Raw genomic sequence first — 14,962 nt, 5'->3', positions numbered from 1 at the left:
AAGGAGCATTCGTCACCCACAAAACGTTCCTAGAAAGTTCATGTCTATGCTTCCTTTCGGGACAAAAGATCAGGTCTGACAGGCGGAAGCATTTTAATAAGTAAAGGACCCACCCTCGGTACAGACAGAAAAGACTGAATTACTGAAGACAAAAACAAAACAAAACAAAAAACAGCTGCCTTGGGTCTCCTCAAAGCACTGAGTTAGCAGGGAGCTCTCCCTGGTGCTACTTCAACCTAGTCTTAAAACTTTCTTCCTGATTTATTAGTTTCTATTCACAACAGTGTGACAAACTGGCCTTCTGGCCCTGTGGCCCTCCTCAGAGGTATGGGCATCAGGATCCAGCCACCACACTACCCCTCCCGTTCTTCAAGTCACATAAACTCAAAACCTTCTGGTTATCTTTGACCCCTTTCTTAATCTCATTATCTAACTATTGGCCACCCTGTTCTGTTTTTCTTTAAAATTCCATTACCAGTTTCTGTTGAGATGCTGAGAAAGTTCTGGAGATGGATAGGAATGCACTTAATGCCACAGAGGTGTGCAGGTAAAAGTGGGTAAATAGTCAATTTTATATTACATGTATTTACCTCAATTAAAAAAAATTCCACTGCCAATTATTTGTCAGATACAGGTCCTTAGCATGGAGACCTCCGTTTCTGCCAGTCTTCTAGATATTCTCCCTGCATGCAGCCTCTTCCCATCCATCCATCTTACATAGCATCACTTAAAATACTGCTTCCATCCTACGACTTTCTTCAAAAATTTACTGTTTGTAGGTTAATATTAATTCCTTAACCTAAAATTCGATACGCTCTACCATCTAGTCTCCTTCTACTTTTTAGGCAATATCATGTGCTAATCTCCTGTAGCTACCTACTGACAGCTCTGCCAGACATTTCTCTTTTCCACGGACAATGTTTTTGTGTTCGTGCCCTTTTCCTCGCCTGGATGATTTTCCTCTCCATCCAAAGTCATCTTATGCACCCCAGTTTACTTTTTCCACAAAGTGTTCTCTGACCACCATAATCCAGACTGATTTCCCCTCTCTTGTTACCACTGACAGGATATTCTTAATACTCATTTGAAGAACTGTAGAATGTATACCACACACATTCTACCTCCTCCAATCACACACTCCTTTAAGTCAGGATGTTTAATCTTTTATTTCTTGGTATCATTCTGTATCCAAGTAGAAGGTACTAAATAAATATTGATGGACTGATCCAATTCCAACTCACCAAGTAAGAAAAAAAAATTTGTTGTGAGATATAGATACTTGTATTTATATTACAGAAGATTTCTAACAGGGAACTTTCAGATAAAGGGGTTTCTAGTTAATCCTAAATGAAATGAATGCTATCCTAAAACCTTTTTATTGCTTGCAATCCACACCTATTCCCAAAACATATGTGCGATTGTTAAAATAAAAACTAGACATGTTACTGGCCCACCAAGATAAGGATAAGAAAAAAAAAAAATGGAACATTGCCAAGCTGAGGCAATTAAGCTAAAACCTCAATCAAGAAAAGTGAGTGGTCGCAGTGGGAGGGAAGTTTAACATGGCAACAAGAAAGGATGATCACTCAAGTCCTTTATGGCCTCTCTTCAGTGTGAATTGTCTAAACCAGGGCTTTGACTCAAGCAAAAGGTTCTGGCAGACATCAACTTTAGTTGGAAGTTTTTGATAAACATCTGGTATGTAGAAATCTTGGTATGCTAACCTAAAATAGAATCTCAGAACTTCAGACCTCAGTCAAGTCTAAAGTTGAAAATCTGTTATTAGTGAAAGAATCTCAATGGTGTCCTTCCACCCAGAGGTCATTGTTGGTTTACATGATCAAAAGATGACCTAGAGCAGCAGGGATGCTTCCATGCAGCATTCAGACTATCCTCAATGCAACTGTTGGTTTAGCTTCAATGTCTTGAAAAAATACCTAGTTGAGGCTCCAGAATTCTGTAAAGCATGAAAGAGAGGATCTTGATCTGGAAAACTAAGTATATTCAATGATCAAATAGCTTCCTCTTTACACAGGATAGAACTCAAAGGCCCTTAACACTTTTTAGAAAAGAAATCTGGCAGAGGGTTGTGACAGAATCTAAAAGCTGCTTAATCTGTTGTCATGAGGACTGAAATATAAAAGCAGGGTAGTTTTTACTAAGGAAGTTTTATCAAAATAATGTCTAGTGAAAAAGGGGAGAGGAGAATATAACTGGCCAAGTGTAACTTCTGCCTTTACTGAGTCTGTAAAGAGCCTTGCCATTTCCAGCTTTCGAGTGACCTGTTGTCACGTGTACCCTCTTCTCTAAGAATACCAAATACAGCAGAAACCGACAGAAGCACCACTGCTTTTCTTTCTTTTTCCACCACCTGAATTAGGAAAGAAAAATTTATTTTCAAGAGGCTATACTGTCTGATACCTAAAGCATACTTTATTTCCTCCCCTCACTTAGCAGCTTATCCCTAGTAGGTACCTTCACTAATACTTCCTTTATTGAACCTATCAGATGTAGCCCCAGAGGTTTTCAGGAAATGAGAGACTACCACCACTAAGGCAAATGTTAGGGTCTCTGCCCCATTTAGAATTTGTTATTTGTGCATAATCACACAACTGCTTGAGTATATAGCCAGTCTTACGTTTAAAATGACAGCGTTTGCTTTTTGGCCATCAGGGAAAGAGGTCATGAATGAAAACATATTGTACAAAGACCAAAATTATTACAAAATATCACTACAATGTAATTAATAAAAATAAAACAGTGCATTCTCCTAATCAAATGTAAGCTGTTCTAAGAAACGTGATAAAACCTTTTAAAATTCACAAGTATTCACAAGTATTAATATTAGTACCTAATATTAAGACATAATATTAATAAAGATTCTTAATACTATATATTTGATTCTTAATTATTTTGTATAAAGCACATATTTAAATCTTCAACTAGCTTTTGTAGCAATTATTTTTAAATGATTTTCAGAAATTTATTTATTTAATCATTTATTTTTATATTTATCATTTATATTATATTATATTATATATTATATTATATATCATTTATATTTAATCATTTAATTATATTTAAATGATTTTCAGAAATTTAATATCTCCATGACAAGGATAATATATTCCTTACCAGAATCATTTAGGGAGTAATGTTTACCCCCTTGAAATCCTCACACATGTAAACGTGAAAAAGTTGTTTGGTTTTTTTTAGTTTTTTTTTTTTAATGTTTGTTTTTGAGAGAGAAAGACAGAGTGCAAGCTGGGGAAGGGCAGAGAGAGAGACGGAGACAGAATGTGAAGCAGGCTCCAGGCTCTGAGCTGTCAGCACAGAGCCTGATGAGGGGCTCGAACTCACGAACTGTGAGATCACGACCTAAGCCGAAGTAGGAAGCTTAACCGACTGAGCCACCAGGTGCCTCAGAAAGTTCAGTTTCTAATGAACAAGCCTCCAATATGTCACTTGCACTTACTGATATAGAAAGCTTAAAATACTGAAATAACCAGAACAAATGGTTCTGTATTTTGTACTTTCATATATAATCATGATTTTTCAAATAGAATACAACGTACAACATGGCCTTCTAGCATACCCATTCTTTAGTACATATACTACATGAGAATAATTACTCTGCTACTTTAGAGGAATGTGGCTTTAAGTAACATCCTTTTTAATCTGGCAATTAAAACTCTTACAAATATATTTTCTCTTTTTCACTCTAACTTGGCAAAAATAAGAATAAAATGGCTTTTCAAGACTAAATCATTGTTCTTACTATATTTAGGAAGGAGAACTAAATAATGATTATGCCTATAGTTACTACCTTGACTTCACTCATATGAGGACTTTAAGATACAAAACAGATGAACATAGGGGAAGAGAAGCAAAAATAATATAAGAACAGGGAGGGAGACAAAACATAAAAGACTTAAATATAGAGAACAGAGGGTTACTGGAGGGGTTGAGGGAGGGGGGATGGCTAAATGGGTAAGGGGCATTAAGGAATCTACTCCTGAAATCATTGTTGTGTATATGCTAACCAACTTGGATGTAAATTAAAAAAATAAATAAAAATACCAAAACAAAAAAAAATGAAGTTTCTTCACTTAAGATCACTTCATCATGCAATCAAAAATCAATTTTCCTCCAGTTGTGTAAAAGGAACACAATTGTTTTAGGACTCAATCTTGCTTAGGCGAGAAACACAGCCCACTGTTGACCCTCCAGTCTCAAAGGTCACTAACCAAATACAACTTAATTAATATCTCCTACAGAATTTAATGCCTTATTTCCACTCCTTCTATGATAGCTACTCGCCAGAAAAGAATTTCTCTGGCCCACAAACATTAGAGTTTTTCAGTATTAGTACACTTAATGGTGGCATTTCATAATCCGTTTAGTATTATTTTAGGGTAGAAAATGAGGGCCTAGAGTAAAATAGAAAAATGGATGCTGTGGAGAAACCACTAATATTTAAAAGTTTCTCTTAATATTTGAAATTTAGGTGTTTAATATTTAAAGGCTTAGTTTTAACCAAAACATAAAGCCGCCTGAAGTGCTGGACGTATTTAAGTGCACTAACCCTGGAAGAGTTGAATGAATCGAGGCTGTAGGGCCGAGGTGATCACGCGCTCTGGCAGCTCCCTCAGGAAGAGCTTTAACAGACTGGCTGCTGAGCAGATGTCCCCGTCTTTCCCGAGCTCCACCGGCACTCCGCTCTCAAACTTCCATCGGAGCTGTTCCACCACCTTTACGTTGCCATTCACCCTAAAAAGGCCTTCCTGGGTGAGTCCTGGGGCAGGTGAGCAGACATGCAAGAAAAGAAATAGAGGTCTCTCACAAACAGACACTAAAACTCTAAAGAACCATAACAACAACAGAAAATAAATTTCAGTGCAGGATTTTCCAAATAATTATCACCTACTGGCAGATGTTCATATTTTATAAAAATGCTTTGCTAGAATAATAAATTTTCAAATCTACTATGTATCAACTAGAAAGATCATATAGGATTGTGATAAAAGCTGACCTCTAAAAATAAGGTTAGGACACATAGAAACCTAGAACAAATGCTCTTCTACAAAGAAACTACATTTATAACCTTCTGTAGTACATAACAGAAACTGACCCTGGGCTCCAACAGCAATTTAGCATTTTGAAAACAACTATGTGAAAAAAAAACAAACAAACAAAAAAAAAAAAAAACAAAACAACTAACACATATGTGAGAAACTTAACTGTATGTGATTACCTTTGTAATAAATAAGAAATATTTCCTTTGTAATCACTAAATTCAGAGGATAACACTCTATGAGACTATAAGGTAGTATAAGACAAGATCCTTGCCATCCCCCAATTGATGGGGGATCTTATTGTCGGCTGGAGCAGCAGAGAAGCCTCCATAAAAGAGCCTTTGGCTGCTGTGCACCATCTTTGGCGAAAGCATCAGGAAGACTGGGGCTGATGAACTGTGAAGCTAATGCAGTTTAAGCTTCAGGGTCCCTCATTTATTTAGGCTCTTTCCAATGTTCTGTCCCTAATTCTGTATTCTTAATTTTGTATTCTTTTTCCTAAAAAGGGCCCTCAAAGGGTTAAGCAGCAGGACACAGAAGACCGTGATTCATCCTTGAGGAAGAATGAATATATGAATTGCATAGACAGGACAGCATAAAGGAAGATAAACAGATGAAAGTGTGGAGAGTTTTTATCAAAGAGTGATAGGGTAATAAAATGGAAGAAATGGGATAGAGCCACAAATATCAAGTTCAAGAGTGAAGACATGGGGCTCTTGGCTAGCTCAGCTGGTAGTGCATGTGACCCTTGACCTCAGGGTCATGAGACTGAGCTCCACAATGGGCATAGAGCCTACTTGAAAAACAAGCGAAGACTTTATCATGAGAGCATTAAGGAGTAGGGGGAACATGATAAAATCAAGGGGTAAGGAGGATCTTGCTAGCTAAGTAGAGAACGGAGAGGGCAGAAAGCTTGCCTTAGGGAACCACATTTTACTCTAAGGCAGTAAGACAGATTCTGGTGGGAAGGAAGTGAAAAGTAGAGAAAAAAGATGATTTGGTAACTTAGTACAAAAAGGAAATAAGGAAGAGTTGAAAGGTAATTTTAAGGTTTACAAACGAGGAATCCAGGAAAAAGCACTGTAAAGGATAAGGTGAAGTGGGGGTGAGAGACAGTACCAGGTTCAGGGGAAAGGTAATGATTTCCAGCTCAGTGTACTGGGGTTTAAGGAGACAGAACACCATGTAAGAAAGTAAGCCAGCCTGTGGAGGCATGCTGAAGGTATAAGAAACAATCTTTCTAGTAAAGAGCAACCCAAGGACTCAACTGCACCACTCTTCTTTTGAGAGTCTAATGGTGAAATTTAGCAATGACTTAGGGCACTGAAGCCCATTAGAATTATTCAGATGTGAGCTGTTTGTTTATATCAGCTTTTGCTTCTTTCTCTTACATGCTAGTTGTATTGTTCTTTCTAAAGAAAAAGAAGAAAGCTAATTTCATTTTAATTTGTAATTTGATAAAAAATTTTATGAACCCTTCTACTTAAAAAATATTTAATGAGTACTTTGCATTGTGTTAAGAAACTTAAAAAAAATCTTTGAAAAAATAAATTCAAACACTACCATTATCCTTACAGAGTTCATAGGCTGGTAAGATGTTTGCATTTATTTTATTATTTTTTTATCAATTTTTTTCAATGTTTTTTTATTTTTAAGATACAGAAGGAGACGAAGTGCAAGCAGGGGAAGGGCAGGGAGAAGGGGAGACACAGAATCCGAAGCAGGCTCCAGGCTCTGAGCGGTCAGCACAGAGCCTGACGTGGGTCTCAAACTTACGAACCATGAGATCATGACCTGAGCCACAGTGGGAGGCTTAACCGGCTGAGCCACCCAGGAGCCCCAAGATATCTGCATAATGTATATGTATGTATATTTATACCTATATGTGTATATACATATATGCACATATTTATACACGTGTGTGTGTGTGTGTGTGTTTATAATTTGGATATCAAAAGTTGACATGAATTTTAGCTCCAATTTTGACAAAAGTTTGGGAAACCAGAGAGGATATTTGAAGTATTTTAACAACCAATATGACCAGGGCACCATGTAATGAGAGGAAATACCAGCCAGTATGTGTGGTTGGCAGCTTCTCAAATCACCCTAGTGATGCCCATCTCCTGGTTTCCACACCCATGTGTAATCCCTTCCCCTCACCTGTGATCTGGATCTAATGACTTGCTTCTAACAGAATATAACAAACAAAATTATGTTAAGGTTCTAATCTTGTGTTTGAAATTAGGTTATAAAAGACTGATGTTCATCTTACTTCTCTCTCTCTCTCTGGCTTTGCTGGCTTGCTCACTCTGATGAATCAGCTGCTTTTTATTTTGTTAGCTATTTTATGAAGAGGTCCATGTGGCAAGGAACTGAGGGCAGTTTCTGGACAGCAGCCAGTGAGTAACTGAGACCCTCAGGTCAACAGTCCACAAGGAACTGAATCCTGCTAACAACCACGTGAGTGAACTTGGAAGTGAACCCTCTCCTAGTCAAGTACTATTATGACTGCAGCTTTATAAGAGACCCAGGACAGAAAGCACAACTAAACCGTGCCCAGATTCCTGACCCACAGAAACTGAGATAATAAATACTGCTGTTTTAAAGCTACTGTGCTTTGGGGTAATCTGTTACACAGCAACAGTTAACTATTATGATATGACATTCTCTTGAATATTGAAGAATATCAGTTATTGAGAGACTTCCTGTTTAACTCATTTTTAAAGCTTTCAAGGTTTATTTCTTCCATTCTACCAGCTTTATCTATAACTTCACAATTGTGTACTGCCATCAAGTAGATAGCACCCCCAAAAGAGAATCCCATCCCAAGGTCCAAATCATGAAAATTTAGAGTTTTGCATCTACCCAGTATCTACCCAGCTCTGCAGCTTTTTCTTGGCCAGCAAATGCCTCTTGGACCTGATTTCACAGTGTTTTTCTAGCTTTGACCTTAAGGTTTTCTTTTCCAACAAGGCTTTTTGACCCTTCCCTCAAATAAATATTTCCAGTTATTCGAAAATAACTACCCAGCTCCAAAAACTAGCTTTGGTTTTCAAGGTCCCTGATCCCACTGGCCTTTACTGGTGGAGAGATAAGGTATAAATGGAAGTCATTTAATGCTTCTCAGTTATTTTTTTCTGACCCTATTTCATTTGTTTGTATGACCCTCTCCCCTCAAAAACATCTCTCACCCAAACAATTCTTATACCCAGTGATTTTCAACTAGGGACAATTTACCCTTGGACAAGGCTCCATTATACTCTGGGGAAAAGATCCATACAGTTTCTTAAAAAGCCCCTTATGGATTTATAATATATCCAGTACCCATGAGGCTTACCAGATTATGCAATCTCTCAATTTTCCTACTCTAAATTCTTAGGAAATGATGATTTTAAAAGAAATGTCCAGAGGAAGGAGATGTTAGAAGGCTTTGTGGAGTTACTCTCCTATATTTCTGGGATTCCTTTATATTCGATTTCAGGAGTTATGGGATAAACATCATGAAGCAATAACTTAATTATTGGTTTAAAAATGAAAGAATTATATAAACTAAAATGTATCTACACCATTGATTGTCACTTTTCCATACAACTGAGGTATTTATTTCAAAATAGTATGCATATGTTGTTAGAAACTAAGTGTGCCATAAGTCAGAATTTGCTTAACTGGCATGCTTTGCAAAATAAACATAAAAAAATTAAAAAAAAAAAGGGGGGGGGGCGCCTGGGTGGTTCATTTGGTTAAGCATCAACTTTGGTTCAGGTCATGTTCTCATGGTTTGTGAGTTTGAACCCCGCGTCGAGCTCTGTGCTCACAGCTCAGAGCCTGGAACCTGCTTTGGATCCTGTGTCACCCTCTCTCTATGCCCCTCCCCAACTCGTGCTCTCTCAAAAATAAACAATTTTTTTTTTTTTTAAACTGGAACACTTTGGCCCAGAAAGTACTAGGACAGTACATGAGCATATTCTGCCACCTGGTGGTAGATGGAGAGTCCTACACTATTTAAAATGGTACATTCCAAAGTATCTTCATGCTAAAGGAATCCAGTAACATTGTCAACAAGATTAGTTATTTTAAAATAGTGTGAAAATGATATGCCTTATAACTTGTAATATTTTCCTTCCAATGGGAAAAAAATTTTTAAAAAGGCAAAATATGTAAAGAAAAAAGTTCAGAGTCTTTTTAAAAGCCTTCTTATAAACCTTAACAAACCCTTTTTGTCCTAAAATTCTTTTATAACAAAGAGTTTTCCCTCAAGTTATTAAAGGTCTCCATTTATATTAAACATCAAAGTATGACCCCAGTATCTACCTAGGCTTAAATGATACAACCAATCATTCCTGATGGAGTGCCTATTATATTGTGTAATACACAGTAATACACAATAAATATCTATTGATGTAAAAAAAAATTAATGAAACTAATTGAAGTATCTTGCTCACAAACTTTATACACCCTTCAAACTTATACAAGGGTTTTGGTTTATTAACATGATAGTTTCAGACACAATAAGGACCTTTTAGTTGTCTACACAATAATTAACTATGTGGCCTTTCAAAATATAGGGTTGGTGCCCTACCTACCTTAGCTTGCCAAGCCAAGATTCAGATTCCATGGATCTAAACTATCATCAAGGGATGGATATTCTGAAAATATTCCACTAGAAATTCTATTTCCCATTTCTAGTTAAGAATAGATTTTCTATTTTACATTCTTAATTAAGAATGAATGATTTAGCCCATTAAAATATTTAGTTTGCATTACCTGAATACACCCTGTTAAGGTAGAACTATGGGTAAGATGAAATAGATATCTAATTCATATTTTGTCAAAATTTCATACACTGATGCTGTGAATTTAACTCGTTCAACTCTTAGAGTTGATTATAAATGCACATATCCTCTGACCCAGGAGTCTACAGATACACTCATAGTGCTTGAAATGACACATGTTAAAGTTTAGTCACTGAATCATTGTTTATAGATAGCAAAAGACTGGGTAAAATTCGATATTCATCACCATGTGACTGCTTAAAGAAATAACACATATAGTCAAACATTGTACAAGGGGAAAAATAATTACATGAATAAAGCTCTTTATGTGATATGGAAAGATCTCCACAATATACTGCTAAATGACTTTCTATAAAGATTCATAACAGTATGGATGATATGCTATATTTATGTTCAAAGGGAAAAAAGAAGATATGCATATATGATTATATATTCATAAAATATCTTCATAGGAATATATCAGACACTAGTGAAGCAATACTATTACTGGGAAGTAATACTGATAATGAATGATCAGGGGACAGGTTTTGGAGGGAGAGATTTTAAATTGTATGTCCTCCTGTATTTTGTACTACATAAGTATATTAACTATTCAATATTTTTTTAAAACTTAAAAACAAAAGTGATTATTACATAAGAGTAATCCCAAGAGGTTATTAGTCATTTTTGGATGAAAGATCAGAACACTGACTATGCTAAAACCAAAATATTTTAAGTAGTCACACTTTGGTATCCAAATGAATAATACTCAACCTTATTTAAGAGATTAAATTAATTACCTAGAGATCCTTTGTATCTAAATCAGTAGGACACAGTTTTAATCAATACTGAGTGAGTCCTTCAAAATCCTAAATTAATATAACCTGTCTTCAAGATCCTCAGGCTGAGGTCCCATCGTCATGCCATGATGTATATGGCACCTTTTTTGTTTAACCTATTTTTTTATTAAAAAAAATTTTTTTTTCAACGTTTATTTATTTTTGGGACAGAGAGAGACAGAGCATGAACGGGCGAGGGGCAGAGAGAGAGGGAGACACAGAATCGGAAACAGGTTCCAGGCTCTGAGCCATCAGCCCAGAGCCCGACACGGGGCTCGAACTCACGGACCGCGAGACCGTGACCTGGCTGAAGTCGGACGCTTAACCGACTGCGCCACCCAGGCGCCCCTTTGTTTAACCTATTTAAAGTATTGTTATAAACCCAGAGCTGTTCCCTAAGAATCCTACCTGTCTGTAGCTTATCATCCTCTAAAAATACAGAGATAGCTCCTATGAAGTAAACATGCAAGCCTGGCTCTTCAGTCTTCAGAACAAAATATCATTTTGGCATCTACATAACTAGTAACCTGGGCAAATAGCTGTTTTTCAGTTAACACAAACACCTGAGCTTCTGAGGTCTGAACTACGTGCCATACCATTCCTGTCACAAGTTGATTCACGTTCCTACAGAGGAACAGATACACTGTGCTTCTCACGTATTCCCAGTGAAGGATCTTAGCGGCAGGTGGGGGCTGGGGGCTGGACCCATAATCATCAGAAGATAAGGAAGCAAACTGCACAAAGTACAGAATACCTCTGAAGTCTCAAGGTTTAACTTTAAAAATTCCAACTAAGTTTCAGCTCCACTCTGCAGTGAGTCTTTCATGTAGAAATGTTGCTTCAGTATAGAAAATAATGAAAATTCCAAGCTTTTCCCTCAGAATACGTCCTTCTCAAAACTTCTAAAGCTTATTGATATTTATTATGCAGTTTGGGGTGTTCCCATAATACTGCACCCTCATTTGAAAAGCATGAATATCGAGGATATGAAAGAATTTCTACTTATCCAGGTTTTTACATCCTAGTTTAAATAAAATCATTTAAATAAAGCCGTAAGATAGCTCTCAATAACAGATTTATCTTTTTATCATTCAATGAACTATGGTATTCTCCAATTGTTTTACATGCTTAATTATATCACTTCAAAAGTAAATGACCCCCCATAATAGGCTATATATCATACCTTTTTAAACTATCCCTACTGAGCTATGAAAGCAATCAAAGCATCCAGTAAGCTCATGATTGGCCTCAGCTGAAAAAGATACTCCAAAAGTGTTATTACACTAAAAATTAGTATCAGTTGGAATTTAATGAAATCAAGAGGAGTCACTAGTAATATTAGAACAGTGTATTTTAGAACTCAAAACTGGGATCGTTCCAAACTAGAAATCTCAACGATTAATTGGTCCATGGTAAACTGAATAGTACTTTCAAAATTATATTAGCAGTAATAATGCTCTTAATGTCCTTTTTTAAGGGAAAAGATGTATTACATAATTTGTATCCTAATTAAGGTGTTTTAGGGACTATTCTAATACACTGTGAAGTAGTTCACACAAAAACATTCTTCTTGTATGCGAGAACTGTAAAAACACCAGAATTAAAACATAACTTACCATGTTTCGTCAAATACTCCACTATATTCCCCACTATTGCTGGAATGCCGTTCTCAGTGAGTCCCTGCTGCTGAAGGTCTTGGAGACTGACTCCAAATAGCTTTTTATACGTGGAACTTCTCTGCTCATTTAGTGGCACCGCCACTATCTTTTTCATGTCTTCTTTCAGCCGAACCGCTGCTTTACTTTGCTTAAAAGACCGTAAGAAAAAAGAGCAGTCAGTCATATTTACCACAGGAGGTTGCATGGTGACAGGGGAAACACCTGAATTGAAACAGAAGTGTCTGGAGACCTATAGTAGGGGTCTTTCCTTATTGTTACTTCGACTCCAATCAGAACTACTAACATCTCTCACATGTTGCTCTGATAGAAAGGTTAAAAGGAATGAAAAATAATGAGAACTCTAAAGCCACAACTTAACTGTAGCTAAGGTAGGGAGCAATACACTGCAGTATCTAAGACAGATTATTACAGTAACCAAGGGGTGGGACTCAGAACTACCTGGCCAACAGGAAAATAAAACATTTATGAGATTACCGAAACTCCATGCAGATCCCAGAATAAGATTTCTAAAGATTAAAACGTATCTAGATGCCATTTTAAGGTAACTTTAATTTGGAGCCTTAGGAAAAAATGTTTAGGTAGAGTGAACATTCCTCTGATTTAATTATTCTGTGAATATATCTAATCAGTATTTTTTGACACATAAAATCAGTCCAATTCTCATTGAAGTTCAAAATATTCTATCTATGAAACAGCAACATTTCAGGGAGTCACAAACATTTTCAACAAGACTATACATAAGAAAAAAAAATGCAGCTTATGTTTAATTCAAGTTATCACCACAATGGAAAATCCATATAAATTTGTTTCTTCCTTTTAATAGAAATTTGTACTACAAGGGAATGTTATATTAAACCATATTAAAACTTGCCTTTTATAACCGAGGGATTTTCTTTTTAAAGCATATGTACTATATAAATGTTAAGTATCTATGAGTCTAAACACTGAAAATCTGGAAAAATGCAAACCATTTTCAGATTGGGGGAAACTTTCACTCTTTGAGAATGAATGTGGCAACCAACCAAAGTGTAAATATTGTAAGTGCAGGCTCATTAGTATCTCAAAGAAGAAACCTTACCTCCAGTTTAGAATTGAGGAAACAAAGATCAGAGTTAAGTAATCTGGCACAAGTCACAGAGGTGGTAAGAGAGTGTCATCCTCCTCTAAGACCATGTTCCTCTCCTTACAGTAGATTTATATTAATGTCCTAGTGTAGTTCATATGTAATTACAGTAACATACTCTGGTAAATCCTATATACTGTATGACCCAAATAATGACACAAAGTTAATTCTACAATCTTGATTTTGAGTAGGGTCCCTGTATCCTCAGTTTGAATCTATAACCTACAGAATTAAACCAACTTCCATGGAGATATATGCATCTTTTTAAAAAAAGTATTTATTTAAATCCAAGTTAGTTATTTTACAGGGTAGTATTGGTTTCAGGAGAACCCAGTGATTCATCACCTACATATGATACCCAGTGCTCATACCAACAAGTGCCCTCCTTAATGTCCATCCCCCACGTAGGCCATCCCCCACCCAACACTCCTTCAGCAATCCTCAGTTTGTTCTCTGTATTTAGGAGTCTCTTATGGGGGCAGCTGGGTGGCTCCGTTGGTTAAGTGTCTGACTTTGGCTCAGGTCATGATCTCGGGTTCATGAGTTCAAGAACCACATCAGGTCTGTGCTGACAGCTCAGAGCCTGTAGCCTGCTTTGGATTCTCTCACTCAAAAATAAACATTAAAAAAAATTATTAAAAAGTCTCTTATGGATTGCCTCTCTCTCTGTTTTCATCTTATTTTTCCTTCCCTTCCCCTATGTTCGTCTATTTCTTAAATTCTATATATGAATGAAATCATAGGATGTTTGTCTTTCTCTGACTTATTTCGCTTAGCATAACTCACTCCAGTTCCATCCACATTGTTGCAAATGGCAAGATTTCATTCTATTCGATTGCCAAGTAGTATTCCACTGTATATTTATACCACATCTTTTGTATCCATTCGTCAGTCGATGGATATCTGGGATCTTTCTGTAATTTGGCTACTGCTGACAGTGCTGCTATAAACGTTCATATTTGAAAGCCAGATTTTTTCTAGTGAAAATTCTGCAAATGTAAAGTTACAATAGAGACTTAGTATCTATTAATACAGATAGCTAGCTACTATAGAGTAGTAGTATGGGCAATTATTATAATGTGTTACCAAAGAAATTATGAATTTATTAATTAACCCAAATTTGTAACAGCTAGTCATTTTTTTGTGTGTGGGTTTAAAAACCTATCAATCTCCTTCAACTGAACATAGGAGAAATTTCAGTCATCCAGGTATAGCTGGTGAGCAAGAAGCCAAAAAAGTAACTAGTATTTAATGAAAACTTTGAAAATACTCTCAATATGTAGCATTAAAAATAGCTGACAATATAAGGTTAAATCATACACATTTTATCTTACTTTTGTTTTGTCTTCTTACAGAGACAATACAACTTAGTGTTTTATTTTTTTAATATGAAATTTATTTTCAAATTGGTTTCCAACAACACCCAGTGCTCATCCCAACAGGTGCCCTCTTCAATGCCCATCACCCACTTTCC

The 14,962-nt window shown here is 36.3% G+C and overlaps 1 protein-coding gene across 3 annotated transcripts in view; it reads right to left on the bottom strand.

The window, feature by feature from the left end:
* LOC121032675 (protein FAM13A-like) overlaps window positions 1-14,962 on the bottom strand; it is a 92,198-nt gene that overhangs the window by 27,160 nt on the left and 50,076 nt on the right. For all 3 annotated transcript variants that reach the window (XM_040478479.1, XM_040478476.1, XM_040478484.1), the window contains exons 2-3: window positions 12,303-12,492; window positions 4,586-4,795 (exon numbers count right to left, since the gene is read on the bottom strand). In XM_040478479.1, coding sequence (XP_040334413.1) covers window positions 4,586-4,795; window positions 12,303-12,459 — 367 coding nt within the window. In that variant the 5' untranslated portion in view covers window positions 12,460-12,492. The remainder of the gene's footprint in view (window positions 1-4,585; window positions 4,796-12,302; window positions 12,493-14,962) is intronic.

The sequence above is a fragment of the Herpailurus yagouaroundi genome, unplaced genomic scaffold (assembly GCF_014898765.1).
Source record: "Herpailurus yagouaroundi ecotype Mexico unplaced genomic scaffold, PumYag 28, whole genome shotgun sequence".
NCBI classification, from domain to species: Eukaryota; Metazoa; Chordata; class Mammalia; order Carnivora; family Felidae; genus Herpailurus; species Herpailurus yagouaroundi.
This window is presented reverse-complemented; position numbering and strand designations above follow the sequence as displayed.